Raw genomic sequence first — 19372 nt, 5'->3', positions numbered from 1 at the left:
CCAAAGCAACCGTACAGGAAGGCCTTTGGCACACCACACACTGAACACAGACCGAACACAAAACTGGAGTGCAGCAAGTGAAAAATTCTTTAATAAATACACAGAATCAGGTGGGGGGAACACGCCCCACAGCACACAACACACCACAACCAAAATTCGTCCGGTCAGACAGAGCACAATTCAGACGATAATGCTTGACATCAGAAGCCCAAGTCCCAGCCCGACAGATCTCATCAAGGGAAACCCCATGAAAAGTAGCCCAGGAAGCAGAAACACCCCTACTGGAACGGGCCTGAACCCCAGAAGGGCAAGGCAAACCAGAGCCCTGATAAGCCAGAGAAATAACTAGCTTTGATCCAGCGACCCAGCGTAAGACGGGAAGCAGCCTTCCCCCGAACAGCCAGACCAAAGGTCACAAAGAGAGAGTCGGGAGAACGAAACACTGCAGAGCAGGCAACATAGATAGATAACGCACGCTTCACATCAAGAGTGTGCAGCAACAGCTCAGTAGGAGAGGAAGGAGAAGGACAGGAAGAAGGGAGGATCAACTCCTGAGGGGAATGAAACCAAGAACGAATCTTCAGAACAAACCCAGGATCCAAAGAGAGGACCACCCCGTCATCCAAGAAACACAAAAAGGGGGGAGAACAATGCACGGCAGTGAGCTCACCCAACCGCCGAGCAGAAGTAACAGCAACCAGAAAAGCCACCTTAAAAGAAAGGAACTTAAGGTCAACCGACTCCAAAGGCTCAAAGGGAGAGGGCTGCAGAGCACACAGGACCAAAGAAAGATCCCAAGGAGGAACTGGAGAACGAGCAGAAGGAGAGGAAAGAGAGAAACTCCGGAACAACAAAGAAACTAACAACCCATATGAAGACACGAGCGAAATTGGATCCCGGAAAGCCCGAACAGGAGCCCACTGGCCTTTCAGAGTAGACAAGGCATAGTTCTTCTGAAACCCATCCAGAAAAAACTGAAGGATAGAAGCAATAGGGCAAGAGGTAGGAGACAGACCAAGCCCAGAACACCGGGAGGAGAAGGAAGCCCAATGTTTAGAGTAGGAGGACAAAGTGGACTTCCTACGGAAAGCATGCAGCACCATGATGAGGTGGTCAGGCAAACCCGGTACCCCAAGAGACAGCCGTTCAACCTCCAATCCACCAGGAGGTAGGGAGAGGCCGACCTCTGTGGGGACGGGCATCAAGGCTGAATCCAAGGTGGACCCACCGCCAGACTCAGCAACAACAGAAACCAAGACCTCCGAGGCCAGTGAGGTAAGACAGCCACCACCTGGACCCTTACTCGCTGCACCTTCAGCAAGAAGGCCGGAATCAGAGGAAAAGGAGGAAAAGGAGGGAAGGTGTACAGCAACCAAGGGGGCCACGGGAGAGACAAGGCCTCCACCCCCCCCAAGCCCCCAACTCCGGAGTCTGGGAACAAAAGAGGGGAAACAGCGCATTGGTCCTGGAGGCAAACAAGTCCAGCTTGGGAGTCCCGAACCTTTGACAGAGCAACTGGAAAATCCTGGAGGAGAGGCACAGGGTCAGGGAAGATGGAAACCTGCGACTCAAGGCATCCGCCACCACACTGTCCACACCTCTGAAATGTTGAGCAGAGATGGCCAGAAGATGAAGCTCAACCCAACCTGCAATTGCACCGGCCACCAGATTCAAGGAAGGACTGCGAGTACTGCCCTGGTGATTGATGTAAGCCACAGTGAACGTGTTGTCGGTCCTCACCAGAAAATTGCACCCCAGTAGGCGATCCTGGAAAAAACGAAGAGCAAAATCCACAGCAGACAGTTCCTTCCAGTTGGAGGACCGGCGGGACTCAGTCCGCAGCCAACGAGCCTGGACAGACCACGGACCCAGAGTAGCCCCCCAACCGGACGCACTGGCATCCGTTGTCAACACCACTGGAAGCGGCGGCTGCAGCCACATCCCCTTGGAGAGATTCGAAGAATCCAGCCACCACTGGAGAGCGGTTACAATCACCAGAGACACCGACATTGCAAGGTCCTGAACCGGGAAAGGCACCCAATGGTGAAGATGCCACAGCAAAGGCCGAAGATGGAACCTGGCCCAAGGAACTGTGAAAACAGGAGTGGCCATATGACCCTGCTCCTCGAGCCACTGAAGCAGGGGAGCTGAAGCCCGAGACAATAACACCTTCAACAGGGAATGAGGGTTCAGAAGCCAGGAAACAGGAAGGAACACATTGCCCAGAACAGAATGGAAGTCCGCTCCAATGAAGAACCCCCGGGTGGCAGGAAGAAGGTGGCACTTCGGATAGTTCAGGAGAAATCGATGGCGCTCGAGCGTATGAATGGTCAAACATAGGTGCTGAGACATCACCATGGGCGAAGGGGCCTGGAGAAGCCAATCGTCCAGATAAGGAAACACAGCAACTCCCAGGAGGTGAAGATGTGCCACCAGGGGAGCCACCACCTTGGTGAACATCCGGGGAGCGGACCGGAGACCAAACGGAAGGCAGCGGAACTGCCACCAATGACCGGCCAGGCAAAATCGCAGAAACCGCTGATCCTCCAGACCCACTGACACATGAAGATAAGCGTCTTGGAGATCCAGCATAGATATCACCCAACCCTCCTGAATCAAAGGGATCACACGCTGCAGGGTCTCCATCTTGAATGGGATCTTAAGGACAAACCTGTTCAAGGGCCGAAGGTTGATCACAATCCGAAACCCCCTGTGATTTTCGGAACAAGAAAGATGATCGAATAGATGCCCAGACCCCATTCTGCCCGGGGAACTGAAACAATCGCCTTCTTCAGGAACAGGGAGTGAACGCCCTCCAACAGAGACTGACGACGAGCCAGGCACAAGGGAGTCGGGGTCCACACTACGCCAGAAGGCGGAGGAGGGGAACGAATCTCGATAATACCCCTAGCAGAGGACATCCAGAACCCACTGGTCGGAAGTTGTCAGACGCCAAGCAGGCAGGAACAACCGCAGTCTCCCACCAACCACAGGTGGACCACCAGTGGGAGGACCCCGGGGAGCGGCATCGTCAGGAACGCTGAGGACCCTGTCCAGCATCCCGAGGGGGCTTCTTCTGGAAACGACGCTGGATACCTTTACCAGCCCCTTTCTGGCCTCAAAAGGAAGACTTCTGAAACCGCGAAGGCTGGCGGAAAGACCTGGCATTAGAGAAGAAAGAGTCCTCACAACAAGGCTGATGTCTGAAGGACAAGGAATGCTTACGTTCCTTGAACAGCTTGTGAAGCTTCTCCTCAAGGGTGTCCTCAAACAGACAAGGCTCAGTAAACGGCAACGGCAAAGCCATGCACCTCTGCGCGGCATCCGTATTCCAGCCCTTCAGCAACAAACGACGAGCAGTAACAGATGAAGCACAGGACAAGGCAGAAGCACGCACAGAATCAAAGACAATATATGAGAGGAATTCCGCCTGACGCTCCATGGAATCTAGCAGGTCCGGACATCTGCCACCCTCCTGCATGGTGGAAAACAAGGTCTTAAAGTCGGCCAACCAGGACTGCTTCACAGGAGGAGCAGAATTTCCACTGTCCACCTGGGAAGAGGAGACAGGAGACACATTGCGGCGTTTCGCAGATGTTTGCCCATAACAAGAAAAGAGGAACTAAATCACTACGCCAGAAGGCGGAGGAGGGGAACGAAACTCGATAATACCCCTAGCAGAGGACATCCAGAACCCACTGGTCGGAAGTTGTCAGACGCCAAGCAGGCAGGAACAACCGCAGTCTCCCACCAACCACAGGTGGACCACCAGTGGGAGGACCCCGGGGAGCGGCATAGTCAGGAACGCTGAGGACCCTGTCCAGCATCCCGAGGGGGCTTCTTCTGGAAACGACGCTGGATACCTTTACCAGCCCCTTTCTGGCCTCAAAAGGAAGACTTCTGAAACCGCGAAGGCTGGCGGAAAGACCTGGCATTAGAGAAGAAAGAGTCCTCACAACAAGGCTGATGTCTGAAGGACAAGGAATGCTTACGTTCCTTGAACAGCTTGTGAAGCTTCTCCTCAAGGGTGTCCTCAAACAGACAAGGCTCAGTAAACGGCAACGGCAAAGCCATGCACCTCTGCGCGGCATCCGTATTCCAGCCCTTCAGCAACAAACGACGAGCAGTAACAGATGAAGCACAGGACAAGGCAGAAGCACGCACAGAATCAAAGACAATATATGAGAGGAATTCCGCCTGACGCTCCATGGAATCTAGCAGGTCCGGACATCTGCCACCCTCCTGCATGGTGGAAAACAAGGTCTTAAAGTCGGCCAACAAGGACTGAGCGACATATGCCCCACAGACACCGGAACAGATAGCAAGGTGGGACCCCGCATATGACTTCTTCAGTGCAGAGTCAATTTTCTTATCCACCCCATCACAAAGGATATTATCATCAGCCATAGAAGGACGACCCACCAAACTGGCCACAATAGAATCCACATGCACAGATTCAGGAATCGTATCCTCCATGTCTTGCAAAGGATAGAGCTTGGACATAAAGCGAAGCAACATGATATGATCCGGGTCCTTCCACTCCTTCAACAGGACGTCCATCACAAAGGGATGGATAGGTAGAGACATAATAGCAGGTCTCCGAAATTGCGGCAAGACAGCATCCTGTGAAGTGCTGGCCACAACCTCATTAGGAAAACCCATGCTCCCTCTGACATGAGAGGAGATGTCCGGCAACAATTCCTTGGAGATATATTTGCCCTTCAGGTCCACCACACCCAAGGAGGAACCAACTTAAGAGTCTGAACTAGAAATGTCGAAATAGAGGACAAGACCCCCACTATAACGATCACCAACAGACATTTTGGAGGAATTCTAATCGGACAAAGTCTCCAAAATCAGGCGCTTCAACCGGCTGTCATCCAACCAGGACTGCTTCACAGGAGGAGCAGAATTTCCACTGTCCACCTGGGAAGAGGAGACAGGAGACACATTGCGGCGTTTCGCAGATGTTTGCCCATAACAAGAAAAGAGGAACTAAATCACACAGCAAGCACAGGCGTAGGACCAACAGAAAAATCATGACCCCCCCCCACACCTTTTTCTAAGCCCAAAAAAAACGAAAACGTCCCTTGTAAGGCAACCGGCAGGCAGAACAGCTGAATTTAATGAAGAAAGGTGGCAAGGGGGCGGAGCCAGCCGGAGTTAAAAATCCCACCAATCTCAGGCCAAAAGCAGGAAACTGGGATGAGATCCCCAACATGAATGGAGAGTGGAGCACCTGGAGCCCACCCGGCTGCCCATTGACCGTGCGGGACGAGCACCCCATTGCGAGACAACAGCGAAGAACCTGGAGTCAAACCGGGTGCTCACCAACTGAGGCAGGCCCTGATATGCACCGGACGCAAATCCGGGCATGTGAGCAAGTAGCAGAACACCCGGCGCCCAACCCAGGTGCTCACTAACTGAGGCAGGCCCTTGAATGCACCTGATGTGAATCTGGGTATGTGGGAAGCAGTGGAGCACCCGTAGCCCAACCCGGGTGCCCACAAACTGAGGCAGGCCCCGTCATGCACCTGACGTGAATCCCTCTCGGCCGAAGCGGGAAGCATGCACAACAGCCTATGCACCTGAAGAGCGGAGCACCCGGAGCCCAACCCAGGTGCTCACTCAAGGATGGAGCCACAGCAAGGAGATGCAGCCCAAACCTCTGGCACACACAAAAACATGGGTGAAGGAGAAGACCCACACGATCTCCACATGGATCCCAGCCACTGCGCCCAGCACCATAGTGGCTGCCGGGGTAGGGCCACCACACCGCCCATATACCTTCAGGGGACACAGAAAACAGGCAGAGAGGAGCTGGAACAATGTGAATTAAAACAGGAGCAGAAGACACACCACAGACTCCAGGAGACCAGTGCAGCCCAGCAGCACGGGAAACGGAGAACCGAATAGAATCCAGAAAGCCAGGAGTCTCAACTCCAGCAGCTCTCACAAAGGTTCAGAAGCACACCCAGAACCCAGCAAAGGAGGAAACAACAGGACAAGCAAGTAGCAGGTAAATGCCCAGTACCTACCCCAGAGGTATTGTGGGTATTTGCACTGTAATTTAGCTTTACATACTAGTACAGTTTGGTTTCTGTCATTTGCTTGTGTATTTCACTCACTGGGGTAACATGTTTTCAAGTATGGCCCGGGTACTTGACATAATTAGGCAATAGAGACTTTTGCACAGCAGCAGTGCTTTACATACAAACCAATATGATTCTGGAAGACCAGGTGCTTTAAAATATGGGTTGGTATAGATTATGGCATCCCCCACAATGTGGCATCTGGAATAGTTGCACTGTTTTACATACTGAAGTAATGTAAAAGACATCATCACAAATGCACTAAAAAGACAGTGGAAGACAGTGGAGACTGTGAAACACATACATGTCCATATTAGAGGAGAGGTTCCTCTTCTCATCCCACAACCGGGGAGAGTGACATTGCTGAGGAGACCATAGCATCTTCCTGTAAGCAGAACAGACTGTACATGAATAGAACACAACATAGAAACTTTTGTTTGGCTTTTGTAATTCAATTGTGAAATTCCATCATTGCAAGTGGCTCCTTTTATTCGAGATATTGTTTCACATACCTCCAAGTACCCTGATACCTGATAGCCTAGTCACCCCCATTCTCAAAATAGGGACTACTGAACACTGGGAAAACAAGCTCTATAATTACACCAAAGTGTTACTTTAGAATACGCAAAGTGTAGGCCTTTGACATAACTTCCAATAAACAAAAAGGCTGTGGGGAAAAAAGAAGAGAGCAAAGTAAACTTTACAAAACCAGATATGGGTACAGAGAGACAGAGGAGAGATCCTCGCCGCCACACCCTATGCATTAGCTTTCACACATTTCCCAAACAAATCACATATTGGATCTGTTGCAACATGTCTGGAGTGTAGGAAGGCTAGATGGGTGTTATCTGGGCAAGATTCGGATTGTTCACCTCAGCAGTGAGATACTCCAGGATTGCCGCACTGTAGACTGCAGCAGTAGCACCAACACGACGGTGTCTTTTCGTACGAGTCTTCAAGTGTCTGTGGATGCGACCTACTGGAAACTAAATGAGAGAAAACGTAATGTGGTGCAGATTCGCAATATGCATAACGTAAACCTTACAAACAACTTCCTGTATGCCCCATATAACTTTCCTAGACCTTTCCACAACATAATAGAAAAGTAACTCATAAAAATACTTCCCACAGGGCTTTACAGAGTATCTCCTACAAATGTGTTTTTGAAGAATGTTGCAGCTCAAGTGATATCATATTGTATGTGTGCTGTGTGAGTGGACCTGAAGGTGAAGGTGGGTAGAGTGTAGAAATGTTCTACATGATGGACAATTGAGTTCTACCTCCTATGAAAGTTGGCAAAGGAGTCAGTTTACTGAGAGTGTTGCTGAGGGAGAATGTGCATGAGGTGCTGCACTGAGGTTTTGGAAAAAAGCATAACCTACTTCCCTTGGAACCAATCTTTAAACAGGGAGAGTATGGGTTAGTCAAACACAGGAAGATCTGGTCGTGGATGTTCAAGCAGTTCTTGTTCATCAGTCTTAGTTGCATGAGTATGCAGACAAGCTATGGTTAGAGGATGAGAGAAGGGGGTGGTTAATGGTAGGAGGGGGAGCATGAGTGGGAAGAATGGCGAACAGATGTAATAGGCACACTGTTGACTTTATGTCCAGACAGATTTGTTCCCAAGCATCACAGATGTCACAGCTACAGGCTTGGATGTGGTTTTAATGCTGATAACTAATGAATAGCAAGAAACATACAATGTAGTTTTCCCAAATGACAACTGAGAGGGGCAGAAGACAAATAATCTGCGATTACGAATGAGGCTTTAGCATTGCATTGGATTACCACAAACCAAGGGGGGCCTCATTTATGAAAAGTGTTGCATTGCTGTGTGAAAGCAGCGATGCAATGCTTTTCAGTGCGCCCTCCTTACGGCACAAAGGATGCACCGTGTTTATTGTGCCGCACACCATGTCACAAGGAATGACAGATACGTCGGGAATCCTGATGTCTCTGTCGGCGCAAAACCCACGCATTGCTCGAGTTGTGTCATAAGCATGACGCAATTCCAGCAATGCATGGAGGAGGCCTATTCCCATTGTACGCTGTGAGGCAGGCATAAGGCTGTGATGCAGTCGCGTCCTAGAAGGGGCGCAGTGAAATCTGATAGATTTCACTTAGCCACTTCTGCAAGGCTTTTTTCACGTGGGAACGCCCACCCTGCATACATTATATCTGACAAAGGTATAATGTAGCGCAGGCATTTACAAAGTGACACATTTGCTTAGATACATCACTTTGTAAATATGGCACAAAAAGTGGCACAGCGGCTGCGTAAAAGTGTCGCAAGCCTTCATAAATAAGGCCCCAAGTTTTAAATGAGGAACAATGATTGTGGTTAGGACTGATCATAAGCCTTACAGGTAGGTTAAGTAAGGTAGAGCTTGGCAGAATTTCGAATCGCAATGCAAATGGGTGATGAATGCTGAAGAACCTGCATTTAGTGTAAAGTTTGCCCGTGGTGGACAACGTGGTGGCAGAGAGTACATCTAGATTAATTATAGAGAGAGAGGAGGGAAATAAGACTGAAGGCAGAGATGCTGTTTACATTGAGAAGATGGAAGGTATGTGTGTATGTGGCTACAGTAGGAGTTGTTTCAGAAGAGAAATAAAGGCAGGAGTTGGTGAACTATTATGATGGTACCCCTACCTCCAGTCGGGGAGTATCCGGCATTTCTATAATGTGACTCCGTTTTTTGCATCTTGCTTGACAGGTGAGATTGAGGGTATAGGCTCATGTTATACATGTTTTTGATTGGGTTACTGAAGAGTGAAATGTCTTCCTATCATACTACCATGTTATGTCTTTTGGACACATATGCAGCGCTCTGTTGAATATGCACTGTACTAGGTATACCAAGATTTGACTGCTGCTGTTGATGCTATAAAACTTTAATAGAGATGAGTTTAAAAAAAAAGTGGTGTAAAGTTCTGTTTCACGAGATGGCCCTAGGGTTCCCTTTGCTTAGCAAATCGCTGAGGAGTTTATTTTTACTGCCTTTCAGCAGCTAATCTTTGTGTGGGAATGCCACTTGTCAATTCGCCCACATGGTGGGGAAATCACATTAGGAATTCACAGCTCTAATAGGAGACTATCTGGGCATGAAGCGTTAGATAGGCATGGGGTTATCTGCACATACTGTAAAAGGGCAATACTCTAAACTGCACTACCATACATCCTCTCACAAGGGAAGATCTGGTGGTTAATTTCAACAAGGTATAGCGGTAACAATGCAGTTCCTTTATCTGCACTATGATCTCTCACAATATTTCCTCTGAGAAAGGCGAGTTCAAGGAAGACTTTGACTATCTGAGCCTCAATCAACAGTACTGCATCTAAATGTGCTCCCATCGCTTCTCTTGCTAGGACCAAACAACAGCTGGGATTTCATCATGTAGAATGTAGCAGTGGTCCAAGGAACTCTGGGACAATCAAGTATAAACCCAGCTCCCTTGTGAGAGCACTTCAGCTCTCACAGACTGTCGTGAAAGATCAGAACAGCTTTTACACTCCGGATTGTTGTCGCCAAATAAAAATAACAATGCTCAGGATAATGACAACAATGATGTAAGATATCTCCACCCTTCATCACTGAAAACAACAGGTGTTACCAACACCAACCAAGTCCTTTTCTTTATTCTGGAATCAAAGGACTGAAGGGACTCAGTTCTGGTTGGAGTGGTTTACTCACAGATATAGAGTGATGTGAAAAAAAGCACACCTCCTAAGATTCTCTGGTTTTACATGTGAAGAATATATCTGACCTTTTTGTCATAGCATTCATATACTTTACAGTATTTTCTATAACATCAGGCATATGGAAAATGTATCCTGTGGGGGTCAGTTCGGGTTCACCAGGGGCACTTCAGAACTCATTTAGTCCTTTACTACAATGTCTACAGGCATCTTTTTGAGGTGTCCAAAGGGACAGGAGCACTACACAAAAATGTTACAAAGTAGCAAGCTTCCTGGTATATGCCTGATCTCTCTTTTAATGGATGGAGTTGGGTCGGGTCACTTTCTTCTACAGCAACGTGTGGGTGTGCAGTTCAGAGGTTGAGAACTGCAGAAGGTGCAATGGTAGTCAAGCATGAGGCAAATCACATGTTCAGAAACCAATTATGAATCTAACAATGTACAACACATCCTCAGAAACCTGGAAGGAAGCTAACAATGATGATGCTCCAGGAAGGGAGGATGATGGACCTGATGAGGTAATGGGTTCTTACAGGACTAGGAGTAATGTTGCTATCTGGCTGGGCGTGTGCACCTAAAAGCCATCTGATGAAACCTTTCTGGGAGTTAGTTAGTTGAGTTGCCAGCTAGCCTCCGAAGGGCTGGGATAAGGCATCTTTGGGCACGCAGTACGCAGTCTAGCCATGATCGTGCAGATTACACGAGGCACCCTGTACATTGCAGTCCATTTTCAGGAGAGAAGATACAGAGGATACCGAGTCGATGCAAGAGCAGCTGCATCTTGGTGGGCAGAAAGTTGGTGTACAGAGACTCACTACTAAGAGCTCTCAACCCCAAGATCGAGGTACTGGGCACGGGATAAGCTTTGATACCTGAAGGGATGTCTCAGGTTAGATAATGTCCTTAGCACTTGAAATGACTATACTTTCCCAGGCGGGGAGTTTAGACATAGCTTGATCTGTAGCAGATGAGTTATGCCTCATGGTTAATCGTTCAACTACCCAGTGTAGGTGTAAGACACTTCTAGGGAAGCTTACATCATTCAGGGTGTGTTGAGGTATCTCTGCCCAGGATGGAGTCGAAGGAGAGACGTTTCTTCACTATTGTGTTAAGCACCAAGGTGGAGAAAGTGTGTGAATCCCGTGTGTGAGTTGCGCTCAGCTATCTGGGCAGCCGTCATTCTTTATACTTCTCCTTCTGCGACAGGGTACCCTTGCAAATTCAATTCTCAATATGGCACTCTGCTAGATCTGTTTCTTTTAGAGATGTAGAAGGGTTTTGTGGGCTGAAATCAGAATGGAAGCACTTTTATAAAATATATCATGTTACTATAGTACACCTAACGCAAGACTAGGAAGTGGGCCCACTCTTATGCAGGTTAGTATCAACCTGACCCAAACACGAAGGACTTTCAACTGAAGAAGGTTCATAGTGCCCCGATGGGGAAATAAAGAAGTAGAGATGCAATACTGATCATCGCAGTGGGCTGGATCTCCAGCCACAAAAACAGCCAAGCTGTTATCCCAAAGAACTCACCACCCACACACCAAGGGCCCAATCACACAACAATAGTCTTTCGCAATGTAGTAAACAGTGTGGTTCAGGGTTCTTTCAGTGCCTGGTGTCCACATAAAATGTCTGGGCACCCAGTTTTACAGTAGTCCTGTCAGGACAAACTTAATTTGTTTTTGAAACCAGGTAACGTTTTTAATTTTGACAAAGGGAACAGAGCTAATAGCACAGTATGTACTTTGAAGTCTCCGGGGGGCCCCTCCTTGGGGATCTGTATAGCGAAAGCTACCAGTTGCAATCAAAGTTTTCTGATGGTGAGGGAACCCACAGGAATAAGTACCATTCAGTCCACCCCCAGGCATCACTAGTTTCCATTTGGAACTGGGCTTTAAGAGTAGGAATCAAGCAATATTAAAAATTGCATTATTTCAAGTACTATAAGAACTAGAGAGATGGTTCAATGTTTACAGGAAAAAGTGAGCTGACGCCAACCAGTGGGACCACAGCCATGAAAGGGGGATGAAGGCAAATATCCCTCAGTAGCCTCTGTGCCTTGGGCTGTTGGAAACGAGTGCGACAGGAATGGTGCAGACTTACTAGTGAAGCTCCACCAAAGCTCTGTGTCTCCATGGCCAATGTGTCTCTGCTCTGTGGTCTTACTCCTTCAAGGCCAGCTGAGCTACAGTGAAATTATGGGTCCTGGATGATCTTGCACTAATCCTCCGTTAGTTGGGAATTGTGTATATTTCTAATATTTAGGGTCAGCTCCTTGTAGACCTAGCATCCCGCAGATCAAATGAGGAATGTGTTCCTCACCGAGGAGGAGAACTACAACTAGCAAAGTTAAGCGACTGGTAATATGTCTGTCCAACACTCATGTGCACAGCCTCCCTGGTGTTGGGATTATCTATAATTTATGGGGTCGGAGGTGATATATTGATGACATTTTGGGGGTATGAGTCAATGAAACTTTTGCCTCTTTTATAATTCAAGCACTATAACCAATCCTGAAGAAGTACATCTTCCACGTTATCCCATTGGTTTCACAGGTTCCAGAAGAGAGTACCACCAGTTTAGGCCAAGTTCACCTGATCAACGCTTGGCTGTGGAATGCCTTTGGACAAATTCCAACAGAAGGCCACCAGTGTAGGCAACAGTCATCAATTCAGGTAACGGGAGAGAGGTTAACCATAGCAGGAGAAACACTCTGAAAAGATGGGATGCAACCTCACCACACACAATAAGCGTGAACATGTTTTAGGAATGGTGTCTTGAACAATGGGCAGTCTCCCTCTATGTAGTATAGGCAAAAATGCACGTCTCCCTGCATGGCCACCACCAAAGGCGGGCTGGCAGCAGAGGCGGTTTTCTCTCCGCACCCACACTATAAAATGAATATAAAGCACAGAAACCCTAAATCAGGCAAAGCACCTCCAAGAATGAAGAGGCTCACCACCCAGGGAGTTGCACATTTTTAGTTTGCTGTGGTATGGATGAAGAAATATATCCTTCCTCACTTGCCCCCCTTTCCCGTTTACTATTCCGATTGTGCTTGCCTGAGTGATAGCTGCACAGCAGGGGAGGAGTAATAGTGAAGAGGGGCGAGGAAGTTGGGCAAAAAGTGCACTGACCAAGTGATTGTGAGAATTGTATTATGAGAGGGAAAAACTATCCGTGTAAAGCCTGTTTAGTTTCTGAGTGAAGCTCGCAATGCAAGTTGTGGGTGTATAAGGGCATCTTACATACCTGTGGCCCTGCTGTATATGTCTGTGAGGGAGGACTGCTGACCAGTGCTTAATTTGTGCCAGTGTCTGCAGGACCTCAGCACTTATGTCTTAACACTGTCACATATTTATGACAGACCACCAGATGGTGGCGCTGTCTGCAGCTCTGCGTGTGTGTGTGTGTGTGTGTGTTCGCGCGTGTGCGTGTGTGTTTGTGTGTGTGTGTGTGTAAGCAGCACTGTTGCCATCTCTTGTGGGTGTGCAGAAAGCATTCAGTGGTTCATTGTACGTGGATGGAAGTTGTCATTGGCGTGGTGAGATGTTCTCCACCTGCTCTGTGTATGAGTGAAGCTTGCACTGCTGATGGTGTTCATGTACAGTGTGTTAGACAAGATTACACGGCTGCTGACAGTATGTGGGGAGTGGTAGTGAAACTCATTTTGGTGCCCTGTATGCTGTATCTGTTCTATGTACAGAAAGCGATTCTTCTTTTAATGTAAGGTATGAGTTACGTATATGGGGACCTTGCTTTATTACTGCCTGCCCTGCATCTACTTTGTTGCTATAAGAAAGTTTTTGCGGCCCCTGCCTGTGCAGTATCTACCTGTAGGATTCCTTGTGTTATTAGCTGTCCGAGGTAGTTTGCAATTTTGTATGTAGACGGGCACAAATCATATTCATGCCTTGCATTACATCCAGTAGCGGCTGCCGATCAATTACACTGGTTGGACGAACATATGAGGCACATACAGGCACTTGAAAAAGCAGCAGTGTTCTTAGGCTGAACGCCAAAGCTCTCAATGTTTATAACGGGCCACGATTGATAGCTCTAGAGTTGAGGCTGAAGTCACTGTGAGTTTTCCACAGTGTCTGTCAGTAGTTTGAAAATAAATGAAATAATAAAAGATTGACTTACCTCTTCCCTCGGTGCTGGCAGCTCTTCTGTCTTCTCGTCAGTGGCTCCAACTCCCCTCTTCCAATCAATGTGCTGCTCTGATGCTGCACAGGCAGCATGACAGAGGCGCCAAGATTGGCTGGAGAGGACTAGCTCCATGCTTACTGGGGGGGCTCTGCTTGCTCTCCACCTGGCTGTCTTAGACAGCTGGGTGGAGAGGTTTACACTGTGCATGTCAGGCTGTTCGTCGCAAGAGCAGTGGCCCCGCCCTAAACAAGGCTCAGGCTGGGGAAAGGCAAAAATAAAATGGTAATAAATTCATGTTATTATCATATTATTTTTCAGCTTTTGGGGCGATGGCAGCAGGGGGCAACGCTCCTCTGCCCTAATAGAGGGACCCCGATGAATAAATTGGACAGCAGAATGCATAACTCTGTAGTGCTTGTCACAATCTGGTGTGTTTATAGCTGCCACGTTTTCAAGGTTCATTTATGACCAGCTGCCCCAGTCCAGGTTTTTCTTTGGATTTTGAGAAATGTAGTCCTGTTTTTATGATGGGATACACAAATGCCAGATTGAAAATATTGAATTCATTATTCATGTATAGGCATGGGAAGCATGGCAGGGCTGAGCGAATTAACCAGGCAATTGATGACGGTCCCACAAATGGATGTCTGAAACAGATATGTGAAAGGAGGCCACTCGGTGCTTAATTTAAGCCGGTGGTTTCCGGTGCTGTGCACCGGCACTTGATTGTCGGCACCAGTACTTATGACAGTACATCACATAGTGGCACTTGCCTGTCTGATTTTGAAATGAAGGCAACAGTTGTTTAATAATTATTTATGCATTACAAACGACTAATACCATCTCCCGAGCCTTTCTTATAGCTTTGGGCGGCCTGGAATAGTCCAAATTGTCACCCTTGTAAACGTATCATGGTTAGTAGTTGCTATTGCCAGCACAGGCAGGGGCAATTGGTGGTGCAAGCTGCAGTGGCCTCCTGATAAGGGCCCTAGCACTTATTGTTTTTACAAAGTAAACACTGAGGCCACTGCATGTTCTCTGTTCATTTTCAGAGAACCGTAATGTGTACCGCAACAACCAGAAGAAAAGAGAAACTATCATGAACGCCGAGAACGTTACCTGTAGTCCAGCCCTCTGAGATTGAGAAACAGACTTTCCTTTGGTTTTCCCACTGTCTTTTACCGCCTTACCACATGCCTACAAAAAGAGCAGGAGGAAATATTAAACACCATCTTACCAAAGTAAGGAAAGATTATGTGATAAAGGGACTGAATGAAAGCATACCATCTATTCAATAAAAAAGCGTATTCTCTCTAAAGAAATGAAAAGTGCTGCGAGAGCCAACCGTCCCCACAAACTAAGCTCTCTAGTCTGGGAGAGTCAACTCATCTTGTTTATTGTCAGAAAGCAACTACAGAGCAGTAAAACAGCAATAGCTTGTGTAATTGGCTAACTTTGCATCTACCACACGAGTTTAAGCAACATTTACAGAGACTAAACTTACATAAGGTTAGTACTGTGGAGAGAAACTGGACAAGAATAATTTAAACACAATATGGAAGAGCGCAGGCACGAGAGGTGGTTCTTAGGAGAAGACTGAAAAGGACAAAGACCCCAGGTAGGTGGGAGAGCATCTTTATTACAGCTGTCAACACCAAGACCCAAAGGTAAAGGTTGTTTCCCCCCAGGAGATGTATGACGTTACAACGCATACTTTTACAACGCATGCACTTACAACGCAATTTTTACATCGCAACATCCACTACAACGCATTCCATTACATCGCATGACACTACAACGCATTTTAAAAAACTACCTTTACAACGCATTCCATTCAGGAAGCAACTGCCGTACTTATGATTTTCCCACTTTCAAGATTCCCCAACTCCAATACATTCCAACCACCCACGAGACCCAACATTCTCCCTTCCTTCAAAACAAAAGAAAACAAAAGCAAACCCTAACAAAATAATTCAACAATGTCCAGACCTAAAAGAATTAGGCGAGAGATGGAACTAAGATCCAGGGAACAGTGTGAATACAAGGATTTAGGATAAATGACAATAAGCGAACATTAAATATAAACAAGATCCTCATACCAAAACACTCAAACATTGCAAATACAACATTTCAGATAAATTGCAACGATAATCTATTTACATAACATATTCATTTAGTTTGATTGGTAAGGACTTAGATCACACCAATTTGTCATAACAACCTAGGTCACTTACTGACGTGGGCATTTCCTCGGCATTCAAACTTTTCTACACACAGCCAGAGTTGGAATCTGGAACAATCACTACCATGCTGTTATTCCAGAATGTGCCACCATCCAACACTACTACATGGTCTTTAACTTCCTTTACCTTAACTAGTGCAGAAAATCTTGAAGAAACCTTCATCACTTAACAAGGATTTTTTATTCTCACCAGTGTCCAACCTTAACCTGAAGTTCTCTGTACGATTTTCCTACAGTATTATACTTTCCATGCATCACACCCCTCACATCCATTACTTGTTCAACCTTAGCAACATCCATCACTTTCCTACCCATCCTTTCTTCATTCAACCATAAACCCGCCACCTTTCCTCTAAAAATGAAAAGGGTGACACTGCCGTGCTACTGTCAGGAGTACTTCTGACAGCCCAGAGCATGTTCTTCTTCCACTTCAGGCCATTTACCACTGCCAACTGTAACTGACACTTGATGGGGTGATTAAACCTTTCAACCAATCCATTACTCTGGGGGGATCTAGAGAGGCTCTGATTTGCTTAACCCTTGCAAATTCCAAAAACTCAAACATCTCCCTTGACACAAACTGGGTTTCATTATCAGTCACCCATTGCTCAGGATGACATTCCCTCACCAACACATCCTGCAAGAATTCCTTAACCACAGCAGTATTCACTTTCTTAACAAATTTTACTTCGAGCCACATAACATGTAGTCCACTAGAACTAAAGTATACTTGGAACTGCCCCCTAGCACACCAAACGGCCCAGAGATGTCAAACACAATTTGCTCCATGGGAAATTGGGAAATGTAACAGACGTAACAGGACCAGGAACAGTTATCTGCATTTTGTCACTCAAAATGCACGCGTAACGTTCTCTCACAGAGTGTTCAACGTCTTTCTCCACCTCTGGCCACCAAAAATCCTCCCTTACTCTCTGCTTCATGGGATGTATGACAACATGACCTTCATGGGTAAGGCTTAACACCTTATTCCGCAGACTGAAAGGAACCACAAGAAATTCACATCTGTTTAACAACCCATTCATAATAAATAACTCTCCTAAAACTCTCCAAAAGGGAATTGCACTAGCATGCATGTCCTTAGACGGATACCATTGTACAGTTGAATATTTCATGACTTCCTGCATTACTATATCGCTCCTAACCGCTTCCCTCCACTCATCCTTCTACACTGTGCTACTCATCATAGTATCAACAGACCACACAAACTCTACCTCATCCACACTGTGCTCTTCCTCATCACATTGGCCAACCAAAGACAATCTCAATAAGCAATCCACAGCAAAATTGCGTACTCCCACAACATACTGCAATTTGTACCGGATTTCCTGTAATCGGTATTGCCACTTGGCAATACAAGACATCATTCTACCCACACAACTAGTAAGGAATACATCTACCAATGATTTATGGTCTGTACGCAACACAAATTAATTTGCCCACACAAAATTCCTAAAGTATTAAACTCCCCACTATATACCAAGGGTATGATTCTCTATCGTGGAATGAATATGTGAGTTCTGCATCCAACAAGGCTCTTGACCCACACACCACAATCTCCTTAATACCATTACTCATATTTTGCTTTAACACAGCCCATAGCCCTTGATTACTGGCATCGGTAGTAATGTTGCACAAATCAGCAGTGTCAAAATGTTCAAGAGGACCAGCAGAAACAATTTCACATTTGTTGGAATTAAATGCTGCATCACACTCACTACTCCAATCACACTTGACATTTTTCATCAGTAAAGAACGTAAACAGAAGGTTATTGTAGCGAAATTGTTCACAAACTTGGCATGATGCTTAATGAGCACTAAGATGACTTCAACTGGTCTTTATTCTTGGGTGCAGGTGCATATTTAATTGCTTTTAAAATCTTAATCTTAGGTTCTATTCCCTTACTAGATGTGCGGTGACTTACATACTCTACACTGGTTTGACTACATTTATATTTGTCTCTCTTGAGTGTCAACCCACACCTCTTGATAACATCCAGCACACACTTTAAGTCTCACATCATGGTCATCCTGATCCTCGATATAGATGAGGTCGTCATCCTGGAAATACAATACACCAGACATTCCTTTGATCAAATTGCCCATCAATCACTGAAACACAGTGCACATAACGATAAGCCCCTTCCAGCATCATGAATAACGTAAGGTGTCTAGAATCTCTACCTAATTCCACCTGGTGGTAAGCAGTAGACATGTCCAGGGATGTAAAAAAAACACTGCTCATTTTAATGCAATTAACATTATTTCATTGATGTTGGGAAAAGGTTGGCGATCCACCTAAATGTTTGAATTCAAATAACAGAATTATATACACTACCTCAAGGATTTGTCTGTCTGCTTTGCATTCCAGAACCACCGGGAAGAGCCATTTAGAGCCCTCAGTTAGTTCAATTATTCCCTGGGCACACAATTTATCCAACTGAGATTGTAATTCCTTTTTCAATTCCAGAGGTACCTTGTGTACCTTATGTACCACAGGGCAAGCATTCTTCTTCAAAATTATGCTATCTTAGAAATCCTCTATTTTTCCTAATTCACCAGTAAATACTTCAGGATGCAGACTAGCCGATGTACACCGACTCACTTGAGTCACTCTCACCTGGCACACATCTGTACAAGCATTGCTGAAAAGTCTGTGTCTAGACACCACGTCATCAGGATGGTTAGGATCAAGTACTATGTTCAAATCTCCTTGCGCATCCCAACTCACCGAATTTTGATCCGTTCTTGGACAGACAAATTGTACCCTGTGTGACACAACTTTCAAAACCCAATACAGCCCCAAACATTCCCAAAACTTCCAGACATTTTAATTCAAAACTCTCAAAGTTTAACACTAGGAAATCTCCTAAATTCACCCTCGCCTGTCAAGATGTATGGTGACCTGGAATCTGTCACTGATCTCGCCTCCAACCCTTTGCTGGAGATATCACACAAACACATCCGTTCACAACATTCATTACCAAACATTCATACATACACGCACCCATGCATCAAACATTAATTTAAAAAAGCACACACTTGCCTGAAGCTCTGCCTCGGAGGTCCCAGGAAGCTTGGGACTGCTGCCTGCCCTCAATGACCTAAGGTCAGCCAGAGAGGGCAGGCTGCAGTCCCAACGTCATCACAGAGTGGGATGTG

The 19372-nt window shown here is 46.5% G+C and overlaps 1 protein-coding gene across 1 annotated transcript in view; it reads right to left on the bottom strand.

Annotated features, from left to right (window-relative positions):
- LOC146784250 (histone H2A.V-like) overlaps window positions 1-18316 on the bottom strand; it is a 38156-nt gene extending 19840 nt beyond the window's left edge. Inside the window, exons 1-3 of the mRNA XM_085632920.1 lie at window positions 18230-18316; window positions 15070-15147; window positions 6965-7078 (exon numbers count right to left, since the gene is read on the bottom strand). Of these exons, the coding sequence (XP_085489046.1) occupies window positions 6965-7078; window positions 15070-15147; window positions 18230-18316 (279 nt within the window). The remainder of the gene's footprint in view (window positions 1-6964; window positions 7079-15069; window positions 15148-18229) is intronic.
- Between the last annotated feature and the right edge of the window lie 1056 nt (window positions 18317-19372).

This window comes from Triturus cristatus, chromosome 11 (genome assembly GCF_964204655.1).
Source record: "Triturus cristatus chromosome 11, aTriCri1.1, whole genome shotgun sequence".
In the NCBI taxonomy this organism is placed as follows: domain Eukaryota; kingdom Metazoa; phylum Chordata; class Amphibia; order Caudata; family Salamandridae; genus Triturus; species Triturus cristatus.
The sequence above is the reverse complement of the archived record's forward strand: the minus strand, read 5'-3'. Positions and strand labels throughout refer to the sequence as shown.